The 15,960-nt window shown below is 48.6% G+C and overlaps 1 protein-coding gene across 1 annotated transcript in view; it reads right to left on the bottom strand.

Moving 5' to 3' along the window:
• Nucleotides 1–15,960, bottom strand: part of SLC24A3 (solute carrier family 24 member 3) — a 515,859-nt gene that overhangs the window by 37,706 nt on the left and 462,193 nt on the right. The window contains exon 8 of the mRNA XM_038745680.1: nucleotides 15,073–15,147. Within this exon, the coding sequence (XP_038601608.1) occupies nucleotides 15,073–15,147 (75 nt within the window). The remainder of the gene's footprint in view (nucleotides 1–15,072; nucleotides 15,148–15,960) is intronic.

Genomic DNA, 15,960 nt, shown 5'->3' with positions numbered 1-15,960 from the left:
CAGAGCTGAGATTTGAACTCATGACCTCTGACTCCAAAGCCCGGGCTCTTTCCACTGAGCCATGCTGCTTCTCATTAAGACTGGGAACCCCGTGTGGGACTGGGACTGTGACCGACCTGATTACCTTGTATCGACCCCAATGCTTAGTACAGTGCCCCGCACGTAAAAAAAGCGCTTAATAAATACCATTATTAATCTGATGGACATTTCTGACAGGTCATGGGTAAGGCCGAAAACAGTGAGGTTTGGTTCATTCACTCATTCATTCAATCGTATTTATTGAGCGCTTACTGTGTGCAGAGCACTGTACTAAGTGTTTGGGAAGTACAAGTCGGCAACATACAGAGACGGTCCCTACCCAACAACAGGCTCACAGTCTAGAAAGGGGAGACAGGCAACAAAAGAAAACATGTAGACAGGGGTCAAAACCGTCAGAATAAATAGAATAATAGAGAAGAGAAGCCAGTTCCGGAGAATAACAGAGAATAACAGAGAAGCAGCGTGGCTCCGTAGAAAGAGCCCGGGCTTTGGAGTCAGAGGTCATGGGTTCCAATCCCGGCTCCGCCAATTGTCAGCTGGGTGACTTTGGGCAAGTCACTTCACTTCTCTGGGCCTCAGTGACCTCATCTGTCAAATGGGGATGAAGACTGGGAGCCCCCCGTGGGACACCCTGATCACCTTGTCACCTCCCCAGCGCTTAGAACAGTGCTTTGCACATAGTAAGCGCTTAATAAACGCCATTATTATTATTATTATTATTAATAACAAATAACAATAATAAATAAGTAAATAAATAATGGTTACCGCTAGGGGGCCCTCTGGCTCCACGTGTCTTGTTTCCAGGGAGGCCCCTCCCCCCCCCAACCACAGGGATGGAGATGAAGATGAAAAGTCAGCATGGACCAGGCTACAGGAGAAGCAGCGTGGCTCAGTGGAAAAGAGCCCGGGCTCTGGAGTCAGAGGTCATGGGTTCAAATCTCAGCTCTAGGCCCTTTCAAGGCCCTACTGAGAGCTCACCTCCTCCAGGAGGCCTTCCCAGACTGAGCCCCTTCCTTCCTCTCCCCCTTGCCCCCCTCTCCATCCCCCCATCTTACCTCCTTCCCTTCCCCACAGCACCTGTATATATGTATATATGTTTGTACATATTTATTACTCTATTTTACTTGTACATATCTATTCTATTTATTTTATTTTGTTAGTATGTTTGGTTTTGTTCTCTGTCTCCCCCTTTTAGACTGCAAGCCCACTGCTGGGTAGGGACTGTCTCTGTATGTTGCCAACTTGTACTTCCCAAGCGCTTAGTACAGTGCTCTGCACACAGTAAGCGCTCAATAAATACGATTGATGATGATGATGATGAGCTCTGCCAATTGTCAGCTGGGTGATTTTGGGCAAGTCACTTCACTTCTCTGGGCCTCAGTTCCCTCATCTGGAACACGGGGATGAAGACTGCGAGCCCCCCGTGGGACAACCTGATCACCTTGTAACCTCCCCAGCGCTTAGAACAGTGCAATGCACATAGTAAGCGCTTAATTAAAAATGCCATTATTATTATTATTATTACAGGAGGTAGACCAGCATCACTCTGAGGGCCACTTGGCTTCACAATCATAATAATAATTATGATGGCATTTGTTAAGTGCTTACTATGTGCAAAACACTGTTCTAAGTGCTGGGGAGGATACAAGGGGATCAGGGGCCAGACTGAGCCCCTTCCTTCCTCTCCCCCTCATCCCCCTCTCCATCCCCCCCATCTTACCTCCTTCCCTTCCCCACAGCACCTGTGTATATGTATATATGTTTGTACATATTTATTACTCTATTTATTTTACTTGTACATATCTATTGTATTTATTTTATTTTGTTAGTATGTTTGGTTTTGTTCTCTGTCTCCCCCTTTTAGACTGTGAGCCCACTGTTGGGTAGGGACTGTCTCTATATGTTGCCAATTTGTACTTCCCAAGTGCTTAGTACAGTGCTCTGCACATAGTAAGCGCTCAATAAATATGATTGATGATGATGATGAAGGGGATCAGGTTGTCCCATGGGGGGCTCACAGTCTTCATCCCCATTTTGCAGATGAGGGAACTGAGGCCCAGAGAATAATAATAATAATAATAATAATAATAATAATAATGGTATTTGTAAAGCACTTACTATGTGCTTGTATCCATCCCAGTGCTCAGTACAGTGCCTGGCACATAGTAAGCGCTTAACAAATACCATTATTATTATTATTCTTTCCCTTCGAGAGCAACTTTCCAGCCCTTTCCGTGACCCCTTCCTGGATCTCCTCTCTTTTCAAATCTGTCAATGCCAAGATCCCTCTCTCCCTTCAAATCCTCTTGAAATCCCCTCTCCTCTGGGAGGCGTTCTCGGATTAATTCCGACTTCTCCGATCACCCCTTCAGTCCCTCTTAACATTGAGGATGATCACCTAGTTTATTTATATTTAATTATACAGTCATTAATTTTTGGTCACTTTGTTTTTATCACTTTGATAATAATAATAATGGTTGTATTGGTTAAGTGCTTACTATGTGCGAAGCACTGTTCAGGATACAAGGTGATCAGGTTGTCCCACATGGGGCTCACAGTCTTAATCCCCATTTTACAGATGAGGGTACTGAGGCCCAGAGAAGTTAAGCGGCTTGTCCAAGGTCACACAGCTGACAAGTGGATGAGCCGGGATCCGAACCCATGACCTATGACCCCCAAGCCTGCGCTCTTTCCACTGAGCCACTGCGCTCTCTCTCTCGCCGCCGAACTCTCGCCCATGTTCCACCTCTGGCCTGGGATGTCCTCCCTCTTCATATCTGACAGACAGTTCCTCTCCTCGCTTTCTAGACTGTGAGCCCACTGTGGGTAGGGACCGTCTCTATATGTTGCCGACTTGTACTTCCCAAGCGCTTAGTACAGTGCTCTGCACACAGTAAGCGCTCAATAAATACGATTGAATCAATGAGGCCTTCTAAGCCCTCATGACCTCTTCTCTCAATCCCTTCTGTCCAACCTTGCACTTGGATTTGCTCCCTTTATTCTCCCCTCCTTCAGCCCCACAGCACTTTTGTACATAGCTATAACATTTATTCATATTCATTCTAGACTGTGGGCCCACTGTTGGGTAGGGACTGTCTCTATATGTTGCCAACCTGTACTTCCCAAGCGCTTAGTACAGTGCTCTGCACACAGTAAGCGCTCAATAAATACGATTGAATGAATGAATGAATGAATTTAATCCCCTCCTCCCCCTCCACATCCCCCCCGCCTTACCACCTTCCCCTCCCCACAGCACCTGTATATATGTATATATGTTTGTATGGATTTATTACCCTATTTATGTTCAGATTTATTCTATGTATTTTATTTTGTTAATATGTTTTGTTTTGTTCTCTGTCTCCCCCTTCTAGACTGTGATCCCACTGTTGGGTAGGGACCGTCTCTATATGTTGCCAACTTGTACTTCCCAAGCGCTTAGTACAGTGCTCTGCACACAGTAAGCACTCAAATATGATTGAATGAATGAATGAATGAATTCAATCGTATTTACTGAGCGCTTACTGTGTGCAGAGCACTGTACTGAGCCACAGAAGCAGCGTGGCTCAGTGGAAAGAGCCCGGGCTTTGGAGTCAGAGGTCATGGGTTCGAATCCCGGATCCACCACATGTCTGCTGTGTGACCTTGGGCAAGTCACTTAACTTCGCTGAGCCTCAGTTACCTCATCTGTAAAATGGGGATTACGACTGTGAGCCCCACGTGGGACAACCTGATCACTTTGTAACCTCCCTAGTGCTTAGAACAGTTCCTTGCACATAGTAAGCGCTTAATAAATGCTATTATTATTATTATTACTTAATTTCTCTGAGCCTCAGTTACCTCATCTGTAAAATGGGGATGAAGACTGTGAGTCCCACGTGGGACAACCTGATCACCTTGTATGATCACCTTGTATGACATGCCCATGTCTCTCCCATCCTAAAAAAACCCTCTCTTGACCCCACCTCACCTTCTAGTTATCGTCCCATATCCCTCCTACCATTCCTTTCCAAACTCCTTGAACGAGTTGTCTACACGTGCTGCCTAGAATTCCTCAACAACAACTCTCTCCTCGACCCCCTCCAGTCTGGCTTCCGTCCCCTTCATTCCACGGAAACTGCGCTCTCAAAGGTCACCAATGACCTCCTGCTTGCCAAATCCAACGACTCATACTCTGTCCTAATCCTCCTCGACCTCTCAGCTGCCTTTGACACTGTGGACCACCCCCTTCTCCTCAACACGCTATCTGACCTTGGCTTCACAGACTCCGTCCTCTCCTGGTTCTCCTCTTATCTCTCCGGTCGTTCTTTCTCAGTCTCTTTTGCAGGCTCCTCCTCCCCCTCCCATCCCCTTACTGTGGGGGTTCCCCAAGGTTCAGTGCTTGGTCCCCTTCTGTTCTCAATCTACACTCACTCCCTTGGTGACCTCATTCGCTCCCACGGCTTCAACTATCATCTCTACGCTGATGACACCCAGATCTACATCTCTGCCCCTGCTCTCTCCCCCTCCCTCCAGGCTCGCATCTCCTCCTGCCTTCAGGACATCGCCATCTGGATGTCCGCCCGCCACCTAAAGCTCAACATGTCGAAGACTGAGCTCCTTGTCTTCCCTCCCAAACCTTGTCCTCTCCCTGACTTTCCCATCTCTGTTGACGGCACTACCATCCTTCCCGTCTCACAAGCCCGCAACCTTGGTGTCATCCTCGACTCCGCTCTCTCATTCACCCCTCACATCCAAGCCGTCACCAAAACCTGCCGGTCTCAGCTCCGCAACATTGCCAAGATCCGCCCTTTCCTCTCCATCCCAACCGCTACCCTGCTCATTCAAGCTCTCATCCTATCCCGTCTGGACTACTGCACTAGCCTTCTCTCTGATCTCCCATCCTCGTGTCTCTGTCCACTTCAATCCATACTTCATTCTGCTGCCCGGATTATCTTTGTCCAGAAACGCTCTGGGCATATTACTCCCCTCCTCAAAAATCTCCAATGGCTACCAATCAATCTGCGCATCAGGCAGAAACTCCTCACCCTGGGCTTCAAGGCTGTCCATCCCCTCGCCCCCTCCTACCTCACCTCCCTTCTCTCCTTCTACTGCCCAGCCCGCACCCTCCGCTCCTCCACCGCTGACCTCCTCACCGTACCTCGCTCTCGCCTGTCCCGCCATCGACCCCCGGCCACGTCCTCCCCCGGGCCTGGAATGGCCTCCCTCTGCCCATCCGCCAAGCTAGCTCTCCTCCTCCCTTCAAGGCCCTGCTGAGAGCTCACCTCCTCCAGGAGGCCTTCCCAGACTGAGCCCCTTCTTTCCTCTCCCCGTCGTCCCCCTCTCCATCCCCCCGTCTTACCTCCTTCCCTTCCCCACAGCACCTGTATATATGTTTATATGGTTGTACATATTTATTACTCTATTTATTTATTTATTTATTTTACTTGTACATTTCTATCCTACTTATTTTATTTTGTTGGTATGTTTGGTTCTGTTCTCTGTCTCCCCCTTTTAGACTGTGAGCCCACTGTTGGGTAGGGACTGTCTCTATGTGATGCCAATTTGTACTTCCCAAGCGCTTAGTACAGTGCTCTGCACATAGTAAGCGCTCAATAAATACGATTGATTGATTGATTGATTGATTGATTGTATCCCCACAGTGCTTAGACCAGTGCTTTGCACATAGTAAGCGCTTAACAAATGCCATTATTATTATTATTATTACTAAGCGCTTGGCAAGCACAAGTCGGCAACATATAGAGACGGATTCCTGTCTGTGCCCCCACTCTGGACTGTAAGCTTGCTGTGAGCAGGGAACGCATCTGTTATATTGTTCTACTGAACTCTCCCAAGCATGAAGAAGCAGCGTGGCTTAGTGGAAACGGCACGGGCTTGGGAGCCAGAGGACGTGGATTCTAATCCCGGCTCCGCCACTTGTCTACCATGTGACCTTGGGAAAGTTATGTCACTTCTCTGTGCCTCAGTTCCCTCATCTGTAAAATGGGGATTAAGACTGTGAGCCCCACGTGGGGCAACCTGATTACCTTGTATCTCCCCCCAGCACTTAGAACAGTGCTTGGCACATAGTAAGCGCTTAACAAATACCAACATTATTATTATTATTATCGTCTGCCGTGTGACCTTGGGAAAGTTACTTCACTTCTCTGTGCCTCAGTTCCCTCATCTGTAAAATGGGGATTTAGACCGTGAGCCCCACGTGGGGCAACCTGATTACCTTGTATCTCCCCCCAGCGCTTAGAACAGTGCTTGGCACAGAGTAAGCGCTTAACAAATACCAACATTATTATTATTATTATCGTCTGCCGTGTGACCTTGGGAAAGTTACATCACTTCTCTGTGCCTCAGTTCCCTCATCTGTTAAATGGGGATTAAGACCGTGAGCCCCACGTGGGGCAACCTGATTACCTTGTATCTCCCCCCAGCACTTAGAACAGTGCTTGGCACAGAGTAAGTGCTTAACAAATGCCATCATTATTATTATTACTATTACTGTTCTCTGTGCCTCAGTTCCCTCATCTGTAAAATGGGGATTAAGACTGTGAGCCCCACGTGAGCCCCACCTTGTATCTCCCCCCAGCGCTTAGAACGGTGCTTTGCACAGAGTAAGCGCTTAAATGCCATCATTACTATTACTATTATTATTCTCTGTGCCTCAGTTCCCTCATCTGTAAAATGGGGATTAAGACTGTGAGCCCCGCATGGGCCAACCTGATTACTTTGTAACTACTCCAGTGCTTAAAAGAGGGCTTGGCATGTAGTGAGCACTTAATAAATACCATCAAAAGCGCTTAGTACAGAGCTCTGCACACAGTAAGTGCTCAATAAATATGCTGATTGATTGCGCGATTGATTTGGAAGATAGGCGAGACCGGAGCTGTCTCGACGAGGCCTGTCAGAAGGGGAGGCAGGTGAACGCATCTGCCGGGAACCTCACAACCCTGCTACAACTTTCTGGTTGGGACTTTTGAAGTGTGGCAGGGTGGAATTCCGCTAACTGTTAGATGACCATGTCTCCCAACTCGGTTATATTGTTATAATAATAATAATGGCATTTGTTAAGCACTTACTATGTGCCAAGCACTGTTCTAAGCGCTGGGGAGGGGGGGATGCAAGGTAATCAGGTTGTCCCACATGGGCCTCACAGTCTTCATCCCCATTTGACAGATGAGGGAACTGAGGCACAGCCCAGTCACACAGCAGACAAGCGGCAGAGCCGGGATTAGAATCCACGACCTCCGACTCCCAAGCCCGGGCTCTTTCCTCTGAGCCACGCTGACACTGAGCCAAGCGCTTAGTACGGTGCTCTGCACACAGTAAGCGCTCAATAAATACGATTTGATTGATTGACACACTTAGCACAGTGCTCTGCACACAGTAGACACTCAGTAAACGCCATCACCGATTGATCAAAATGGACAGGGGACTGCATTCATCCTCGCTTTCTGTGAATTTTATGGCGCTGACTGAAGGCTCCCCTCTGAGGATGGCACCTGGAGAGTTTCCAGTCCTCTACCAGTCTCGATTACGGGAGGGAGGGTCAAGCCGAGGCCCGTCCAGTCCATTCCCAGCTCGGCCAGGGCATCTGCTACAAATAAAAAATCCCCCATGCTGGGAAGCGGCGGCGTGGGACAGAGTGAAGGGCGGAGATTCAAGTTTACCGTGCGGAAGGCGGCTTTGGTAAACTACTTCTGGATTCCTACCAAGAGACCTCGACGGATACACAACCAGAGCGACTGCAGACGGAGGTGGGGCGTCCTAGGAGAGACGCGTCTGCGGCTGAGTCGAGATGACTCGACGGCATAAGACAAGATTTAAGAGTGGGGAGAGATTTCCCGACGAAATTCTGTTCAATGTCACCGCGCTACGTTGCCCGCTGGAGTAACGTGCACAGGGTGACGTGCTCTGGGCGGCCACTCTAGGAAGGGGACAGCCGACTTTCCCACCTCCGGGGGACCACGGGGCTGAGTCCAGCGCTGCGGTGCCCAGAATAGATGTTCTTGCGATGCTGCTGTGGCTGCACCACTTCGCCCCCTCCTACCTCACCTCCCTTCTCTCCTTTATTCATTTGTTCATTCAGTCGCATTTATTGAGCGCTTACTGTGTGCAGAGCACTGTACTAAGCGCTAGGGAAGTACAAGTTGGCAACATATAGAGACAGTCCCTACCCAACAGTGGGCTCACAGTCTACAACCCAGCCCACCCACTTTGCTCCCCTGGTGCTAACCTTCTCACTGTGCCTCCGTCTCACCTGTCTCACCGCCGACCCCTCGCCCACGTCCTGCCTCTGGCCTGGAATGCCCTCCTTCCTCAAATCTGACAATTACTCTCACCTCCTTCACAGCCTCCTTGAAGGCACACCTTGTCCAAGAGGCCTGATGTACATATCTTTAATGTTATGTTTATATCTTTAATATATGTTGCCAACTTGTACTTCCCAAGCGCTTAGTACAGTGCTCTGCACACAGTAAGCGCTCAATAAATACGATTGATTGATTTGTATTGATGTCTTTCTCCCCCACTCTAGACTGTAAGCCCATTGTGGGCAGGGACTATGACTGTTTATTGCTGTATCGTACTCTCCCTACTGCTTAGTACAGTGCACTGCACATAGTAAGCGCTCAATAAATACAACTGAGTGAATGAATGAGTGCTTCCTGAGAAGCACTCAGAGAAGCGCTTCTCCTAGAGAAGCAGCATGGCTCAAAGGAAAGAGCGCGGGCTTGAGAGTCAGAGGTCATGGGTTCAAATCCCAGCTCTGCCAATTGTCAGCTGTGTGACTTTGGGCAAGTCACTTCACTTCTCTGTGCCTCGGCTACCTCATCGGTAAAACGGGGATGAGGACTGTGAGCCCCACGTGGGGCAATCTGATCACCTTGTATCCTCCCCAGTGCTTAGAACAGTGCTTTGCACATAGTAAGCGCTTAACAAATGCCATCATTATCTTCCTGTAGGGCTCTACACGTAGCTTTGACGAGGTAGGGAGGAATTCCCTTATCAGCAGGGGGCTCAGGCTGGCGGGAACCACGGGAAGATCATTCGCCTGATCTGAAGACCCGATGGGGTGGGTGTTTCACTTGGAAACGCATCTCCAAGGAACACGTACCTGCTGGCTTTGGCTACGCGCTGGCAACCGGCTAGTCCCAGATCCCTGTCTTCCCGGGCTTCCCTGCCCGGCCTATGAGAGGTACAGAGTGGGGTGACCATCTGCAGCGGCCGGGGGGAGGGGATACACTCTGTAGACCCTCTGTGCCTCCCTCCCTGATTCCTCAAAAGCCCTCTCTTTCCCCATCAGTCTCCTCCCTACCAACAAACACCACTAGCAGCAGTGTCAGCCAGAATGGAAAGACTGGGCCCCTACTGACACCGTGCCAGGGGCTCGGTCCAACCCGTCAGTACAGCACGGAGGAGGATTGGGGCAAAAAGATGCTTTAAGGTGGAAAGGAAAAGCCCTCTGAGCCCGTCCTTCCTTCCTCCCCTGCAGCCAAGCCCCAGTCTGGGACCGTGCTCCGCAGAGAGGCCAGGCAGTGACTCGACCCCCTGCCTGCCCCAAAGGAACAAGCAGGACACGGAAGAGGACACTTGCCCCTTCTCCTGAGCCTCAGGATCAGCTTCCACAGCCCAAGGCTGGCGGGTCCGGGTTCGGGGAGAGGCTCAGCTGTTCAAATTCCAGACCTAAAGTTTGCCCACTGATGGCAGCTTCCCAACGTGCTCTTTCACGGCTGCCAATTCTCCCCCTTCCGATTGCTCGCGGTTGTCTTTATCAAGCAGAAAGGCAAGAAGAGAGCAAGTTCTCTTCCCTCCCGGCTGCTGAATTAACGATGGATTGAGAGATTTGAGTTTATGTAAATCAAATGCTCATGCAAATTACAGTAAGATTTTCACTAAATGAAACTGGCGTGGCGGCCCAATGGGCTGGGGAGACAGGATGCTAGTTGCAGGCAAGTCTGTGGCAGGTGAGGGGTGAACGTTGATAACTTTGGGGGTGAAGATGGTGGCAGGTGGGAATACCCACTGCAGAACTGCGTTCTGTCTCTCTCTCCTTTCTCTCTCCCTTCTCTCTCCCTTCCCCTTCTATCTCTTTGCTTCTCTCCCTCAAATTCCACTGCTTTCCCTTTTCCTGTGTTTGATCTTTCTCTCAATAACTGAATTTCATAAGTAGCGATCCCTATGGTGTAGCTGTTTTGTCCTGGGGTTGGCGATCCCTGAGAAAGAGTACCGGGAAAGAGGTCCGGGCAAGGAATGGATCATTGGCAAAAGCCGTATCGGTGGGACAAAGATCCAAAGATGATTGCTTTTGTGATCTGGATAACGTAAGGAAGAGGTAGGAAAGCTCAGGCAGGGACAGCAGGGAAAGGAAAGCAGGAGAGAGGAGAAGGAAAAGGAAAATAGGAGTGGGGAGAGGAAAAGAATAGGAAAGAGGAGCAGGAAAAGGAGACGAGGAGGGCAGGAAAAAGAGAACGGGGAGGAGAGCAGGAAAAAAGAACAGGAGAGGAGGAGAGCAGAAAAAAGTACAGGAGAGGAAGAGAGCAGGACAAAACAGAACAGGAGAGGAGGAGAGCAGGAAAAAGAGAACAGGAAAGGAGGAGAGCGGGAAAAAAAGAACAGGAAAGGAGGAGAGCAGAAAGAGAACAGAAAAGGAGGAGAGCAGGAAAAAAAGAGAAGGAGAAGAGAGCAGGTAAAGGAGAGCAGGAGAGAAGAGCAGGAAAAAAGAACAGGAGAGGAGGAGAGTCGGTAAAGGATAGCAGGAGAGGAGAACAGGAAAAGGAAAGCAGAAAAAAGAGAACAGGAAAGGAGAGCGGGAAAAGGAGACTAGGAGAGGAGGAATGCATGAAAAGAACAGGAAAGGAGAGCAGGAGAAAAGGAAAGGAGAGGAGAGGAGGAGAGCAGGAAAAAGAGAACAGGAATGGAAAGCAGGAAAAAATTGTACATATTTTTTGCACATATTTACTATTCTATATATTTTGTTAATAATGTGCATCTAGCTTTATTTTTATTTATTCTGATGACCTGACACCTGTCCACATATTTTGTTTGGTAGTCTGTCTCCCCTTTCTAGACTGTGAGCCCATTGTTGGGTAGGGACTGTCTCTATATGTTGCCAAGCGCTTAGTACAGTGCTCTGCACACAGTAAGCGCTCAATAAATACGATTGAATGAATGAATGATTGAATGAATGAAAAGGAGAACAGGGGAGAAGAAGAGCAGGAGAAAGAGTTCAAGAGAGAAGGAGATCATTGAAAGAGAGAATCAGACTTTAGGGACATGAGGTTTTGGCAAAAATGTTGGATGTGGCTTGATTCAGCCTGCAGAATTCTTGGTTGGTGTTAGATGGTGTTAGAGAAGCAGCGTGGCTCAGTGGAAAGAGCCTGGGCTTTGCACTCAGAGGTCATGGGTTCAAATCCCGGCTCTTCCAATTGTCAGCTGTGTGACTTTGGGCAAGTCACTTCACTTCTCTGGGCCTCAGTTCCCTCATCTGGAAAATGGGGATTAAAACTGTGAGCCCCCCGTGGGACAACCTGATCACCTTGTAACCTCCCCAGCGCTTTAGAATAGTGCTTGGACTGTGAGCCCACTGTTGGGTAGGGACTGTCTCTATATGTTGCCAACTTGTACATCCCAAGCGCTTAGTACAGTGCTCTGCACACAGTAAGCGTTCAATAAATACGATTGATTGATTGATAGTAAGCGCTTAATGAATGCCATTATTATTAGTATGCCTAAGAATTTGTCCATTTTTACGAAGCATCTTAGGACCAAGGTGAAGAGAGGCAAGGGGGAGACACCAGGCCCCACATGCCATTAACGTATTTTAAGAGTCTCACAGCACCGTACGCGCATCCGGACCAAGACCCAGGAAATAGGATGGAAGCAAGCAGGTAAGCCATGTCTCTCTGTACGTCCAGGGCCTCTCCAGCCTCTATTCATTCATTCAATCGTATTTATTGAGCGCTTCCTGAGTGCAGAGCACTGTAATAAGCGCTTGGGAAGTACAAGTTGGCAACATATAGAGATGGTCCCTACCCAACAACGGGTTCATGGGAGGGCAACCGGGGGTAGAGGAAGCGGGGATCATCAGGCAGGGCAGCTAAATGTCAGGCTCTTAGAGAAGCAGCATGGCCTAGTGGGAAGCGCAGAGCACATGCCTGGGAGTCTCTTCTAGACTGTGAGCCCGCTGTTGGGTAGGGACCGTCTCTGTATGTTGTCAATTTATACTTCCCAAGCGCTTAGTACAGTGCTCTGCACACAGTAAGCGCTCAATAAATATGATTGCATGAATGAATGAGTCAGAGGACCTGGGTCCTAATCCCAGTTCTACCATTTGTCTGCTGTGTGATCTTGGGCAAGGCGCTTAACTTCCCTGTGCCTCATCTGGAAAATGGGGATTAAGACTGTGAGCCCCAGGTGGAACAGGCACTGGGTCCAATCCGATTTTCAGATATTTACCCTGGGACTTAGGACCGTGCCCGGTATATAGCTAGCACTTAACAAATATCACATTTACTCTTATTATTACTTTGCTTCCCTGTGCTTCCGTTTCTTTGGCTGCAAAATGGGGATTAATTCCTATTCTCTCCTCCTACTTGGTCTGTGAGTCCCATGTGGACAGTGACTGTGTCCAGCTGATTTTCTTGTATCTACCCAGCATGGAAGGAGGCATGCACTTCCATGTTTTTAACAAGAAAATTCTCTGGATACACTATCAATCAGAATGACTGCAGAGGGACGTGGGGCGTTCTGGGACTCGTGTGTCCATGGCGTCACTAAGGGTCAGGCACGACTCGACAGGATAAGGCGACACCGCAGCACAAAGTAAGTGCTTAACAAGCACCGTAATAACAAGTTCCTTAATAACAAGCAGAGAAGCAGCGTGGCTCAGTGGAAAGAGCACGGCTGGGGAACCAGAGGTCATGGGTTCTAATCCCAGCTCTGCCAGTTGTCACCTGTGTGACCTTGGGCAAGGCACTTAACTTCTCTGGGCCTCAGTTCCCTCATCTGCAAAAGGGGGCTGTGAGCCCCACGTGGGACAACCTGGTTACCTTGTATCTACCCCAGTGCTTAGAACAGTGCTTGGCACACAGTAAGCACTTAACAGATACTAACATTATTATTATAAAGCACGGGCCCGGGAGTCAAAAGGACCTGGTTTCTGATCCTGATTTCACCACTTGCCTGTTGTGCTAACTTGGGCAAATCACTTCACTTTTCTGTGCCTCAGTTACCTCATCTGTAAAATGGGGATTAAGACTGTGAGCTCCACGTGGGACAGAGACGGTGTCCAACCTGATTACCTTGTATCGGCCCCAGCATTTAGTACGGTGCTTGGCACACCGTAAGCGCTTAACAAATACCACCGGGATTATTGTGAGAGTCATTTTGAGCCCGGGGAAGCGAAATCTCTCTCCTTCCTCACATTTCATTATTAACAGTTTCATTTCCCTTATCTAGGCTGCCGCTGGGCCTCAGTTGGGCAGGAGACCAGCTATTTTTCATAAGCCGCCGGAGATGTCTTGCTGAGAACAGAAAAAAAACTAGTTCAGGCCAATTTGCCATAGAGGGAGAAATATTCCTGGATGTGTCTGCTCTGTGTCTCCACCAAGAAGCAAACCATCCCCTGCAGGGGCTGGGCGATGAATCACTTGTTTATTTCAAGGAACCCGGGGCCGAAGTGCACGGCCTGAAGCTCCCCAACCTTTGGGTTTCCGCGGCCCTTCCCCGAGACCGGAGCCCCATTTTGTATCTGTCTGGGTGTCCTGTACCCGTCATCATCAATCATATTTATTGAGCGCTTAGTATGTGCAGAGCACTGTACTAAGTGCTTGGGAAGTACAAATTGGCAACATATAACCGTCCCAACGCTTAGTACGGTGCCTGGCACAGAGTAAGGGCTGTACACATTGCAGCACGATTATAGCATTGGTAATAACAATAAGCATTATTCCCTTCACCTAGCCCACCATTGCCAAGGAATGGTCCCATCCTGGGGAAGCACATGAATAATAATAATAATAATGGCGTTTATTAAGCGCTTACTATGTGCAAAGCACTGTTCTAAGCGCTGGGGAGGATACAAGGTGATCAGGTTGTCCCACATGGGGCTCACAGTCTTCATCCCCATTTTACAGATGAGGTACCTGAGGCCCAGAGAAGTTAAGTGACTTGCCCAAGGTCACACAGCTGACAGTTGGCGGAGCCGGGATTTGAACCCATGACCTCTGACTCCAAAGCCCGGGCTCTTTCCACTGAGCCACGCTGCTTCTCTAATGAATCAGCGGCACGGCGTGGGGCCACGCCATGCCAATTTTCCGAAAGACCAGAATCTAACACTACACCTCGGTTCTCAGTTATCCTGTTTATTTCAGGTCAAAGTAACCCTCTGACTTGAATTATTTCCCTAAGACTCCACACTGAAGCTCAAGAACTAACACCCTATCTATACAATACAGAGAAGCAGCATGGCTCAGTGGAAAAGAGCCCGGGCTTTGGAGTCAGAGGTCATGGGTTCAAATCCCGGCTCCGCCAACTGTCAGCTGTGTGACTTTGGGCAAGTCACTTAACTTCTCTGTGCCTCAGTTACCTCATCTGTAAAATGGAGATTAAGACTGTGAGCCCCCCATGGGACAACCTGATCACCTTGTAACCTCCCCAGTGCTTAGAACAGTGCTTTGCACATAGTAAGGCTTAATAAATGTCATCATCATTATTATTATTATTACAACAAACAGAGGATTGAATTTTGCAGGAGAAATTTCCCTTTCTGCCCCACCAGTCCAGCTCTAAGCCTGCCCTCACCTGTAAAATGGGGATTCAATACTTGTTTTCTTCTCTACTTAAACTGTCAGCCCCATGTGGGACCGGGACTATGACCAATCTGATTAAGTTGTATAATAATGATGGTATTTATTAAGCACTTTACTATGTTCCAAGCACTGTTGTTTCTACCCCAGCACTTAGAACAGTACTTGATAGATAGTAAATGCTTAACAAATACATCGATTACATCGGCAACAATAATAATGATAATCAAGGGCTTACCACAATAAGGGCCACGACAGACAACGTGTAGTATGTTGAATCCCTCAGGAGACACCACGATGACAGAGCCACAACCTAAGAGGAAAAGCACACAGAAGGAAACTGAAGATGTTAGGTCTCAAAAGTTCACGGGGTGGCAATAACTCTCCTGAGAAATAATATCTCCCGGAAAGTGGCCTCCAGAAGGCCTTCCCCAAATTGTCCCAACTTCCTAGTCTAATCGTTCCACCAGAAAGTCATTCACCTCAGCCCTTATGTCTACAACTGTTTATCTATTTCACTCATTTATTTATCTCATGCTGGCTTTTGTGGTTAAGAGCTCTCTCTGGATTTCTCCTTTCATTTCCACTGCATTTATTCCAACTGGGCCGGACTGTCTCCCTGACTGGACTGTAAGCTCCTCAAGGGGAGGAACTCTATCTCTTACTTCTCACGTATGCTCCCGAAACACAGCGCAGTGCTCTTCCCCAAAAGACACCCAATTCATTCATTCATTCAATCGTATTTATTGAGCGCTTACTGTGTTCAGAGCACTGTACTAAGCGCATGGGAAGTACAAGTTGGCAACATAAACCATTCTGTACGGAATGAGAAGTGGGGAAGCAGTGGGGTCTACTGGAAAGAGCACAGGCCTGAGAGTCAGACTACCTGGGTTCTAGATGGCTTGCTGTGTGACCTGGGACAAATCCCTTCACTTCTCTGGGCCTCGGTTTCCTCCACTGTAAAATGGCGATTCAACACCTGTTCATTCATTCATTCAATCGCATTTATTGAGCGCTTACTGTGTGCAGAGCACTGTACTAACTACTTGGGAAGTACAAGTCGGCCACATATAGACGGTCCCTACCCAACAACGGGCTCACAGTCTAGAAGGGGGAGACAGACGAC

The sequence above is a fragment of the Tachyglossus aculeatus genome, chromosome 1 (assembly GCF_015852505.1).
Source record: "Tachyglossus aculeatus isolate mTacAcu1 chromosome 1, mTacAcu1.pri, whole genome shotgun sequence".
NCBI classification, from domain to species: Eukaryota; Metazoa; Chordata; class Mammalia; order Monotremata; family Tachyglossidae; genus Tachyglossus; species Tachyglossus aculeatus.
Note: the sequence above shows the minus strand (reverse complement) of the source record. Positions and strands in the feature narration are given on the sequence as shown.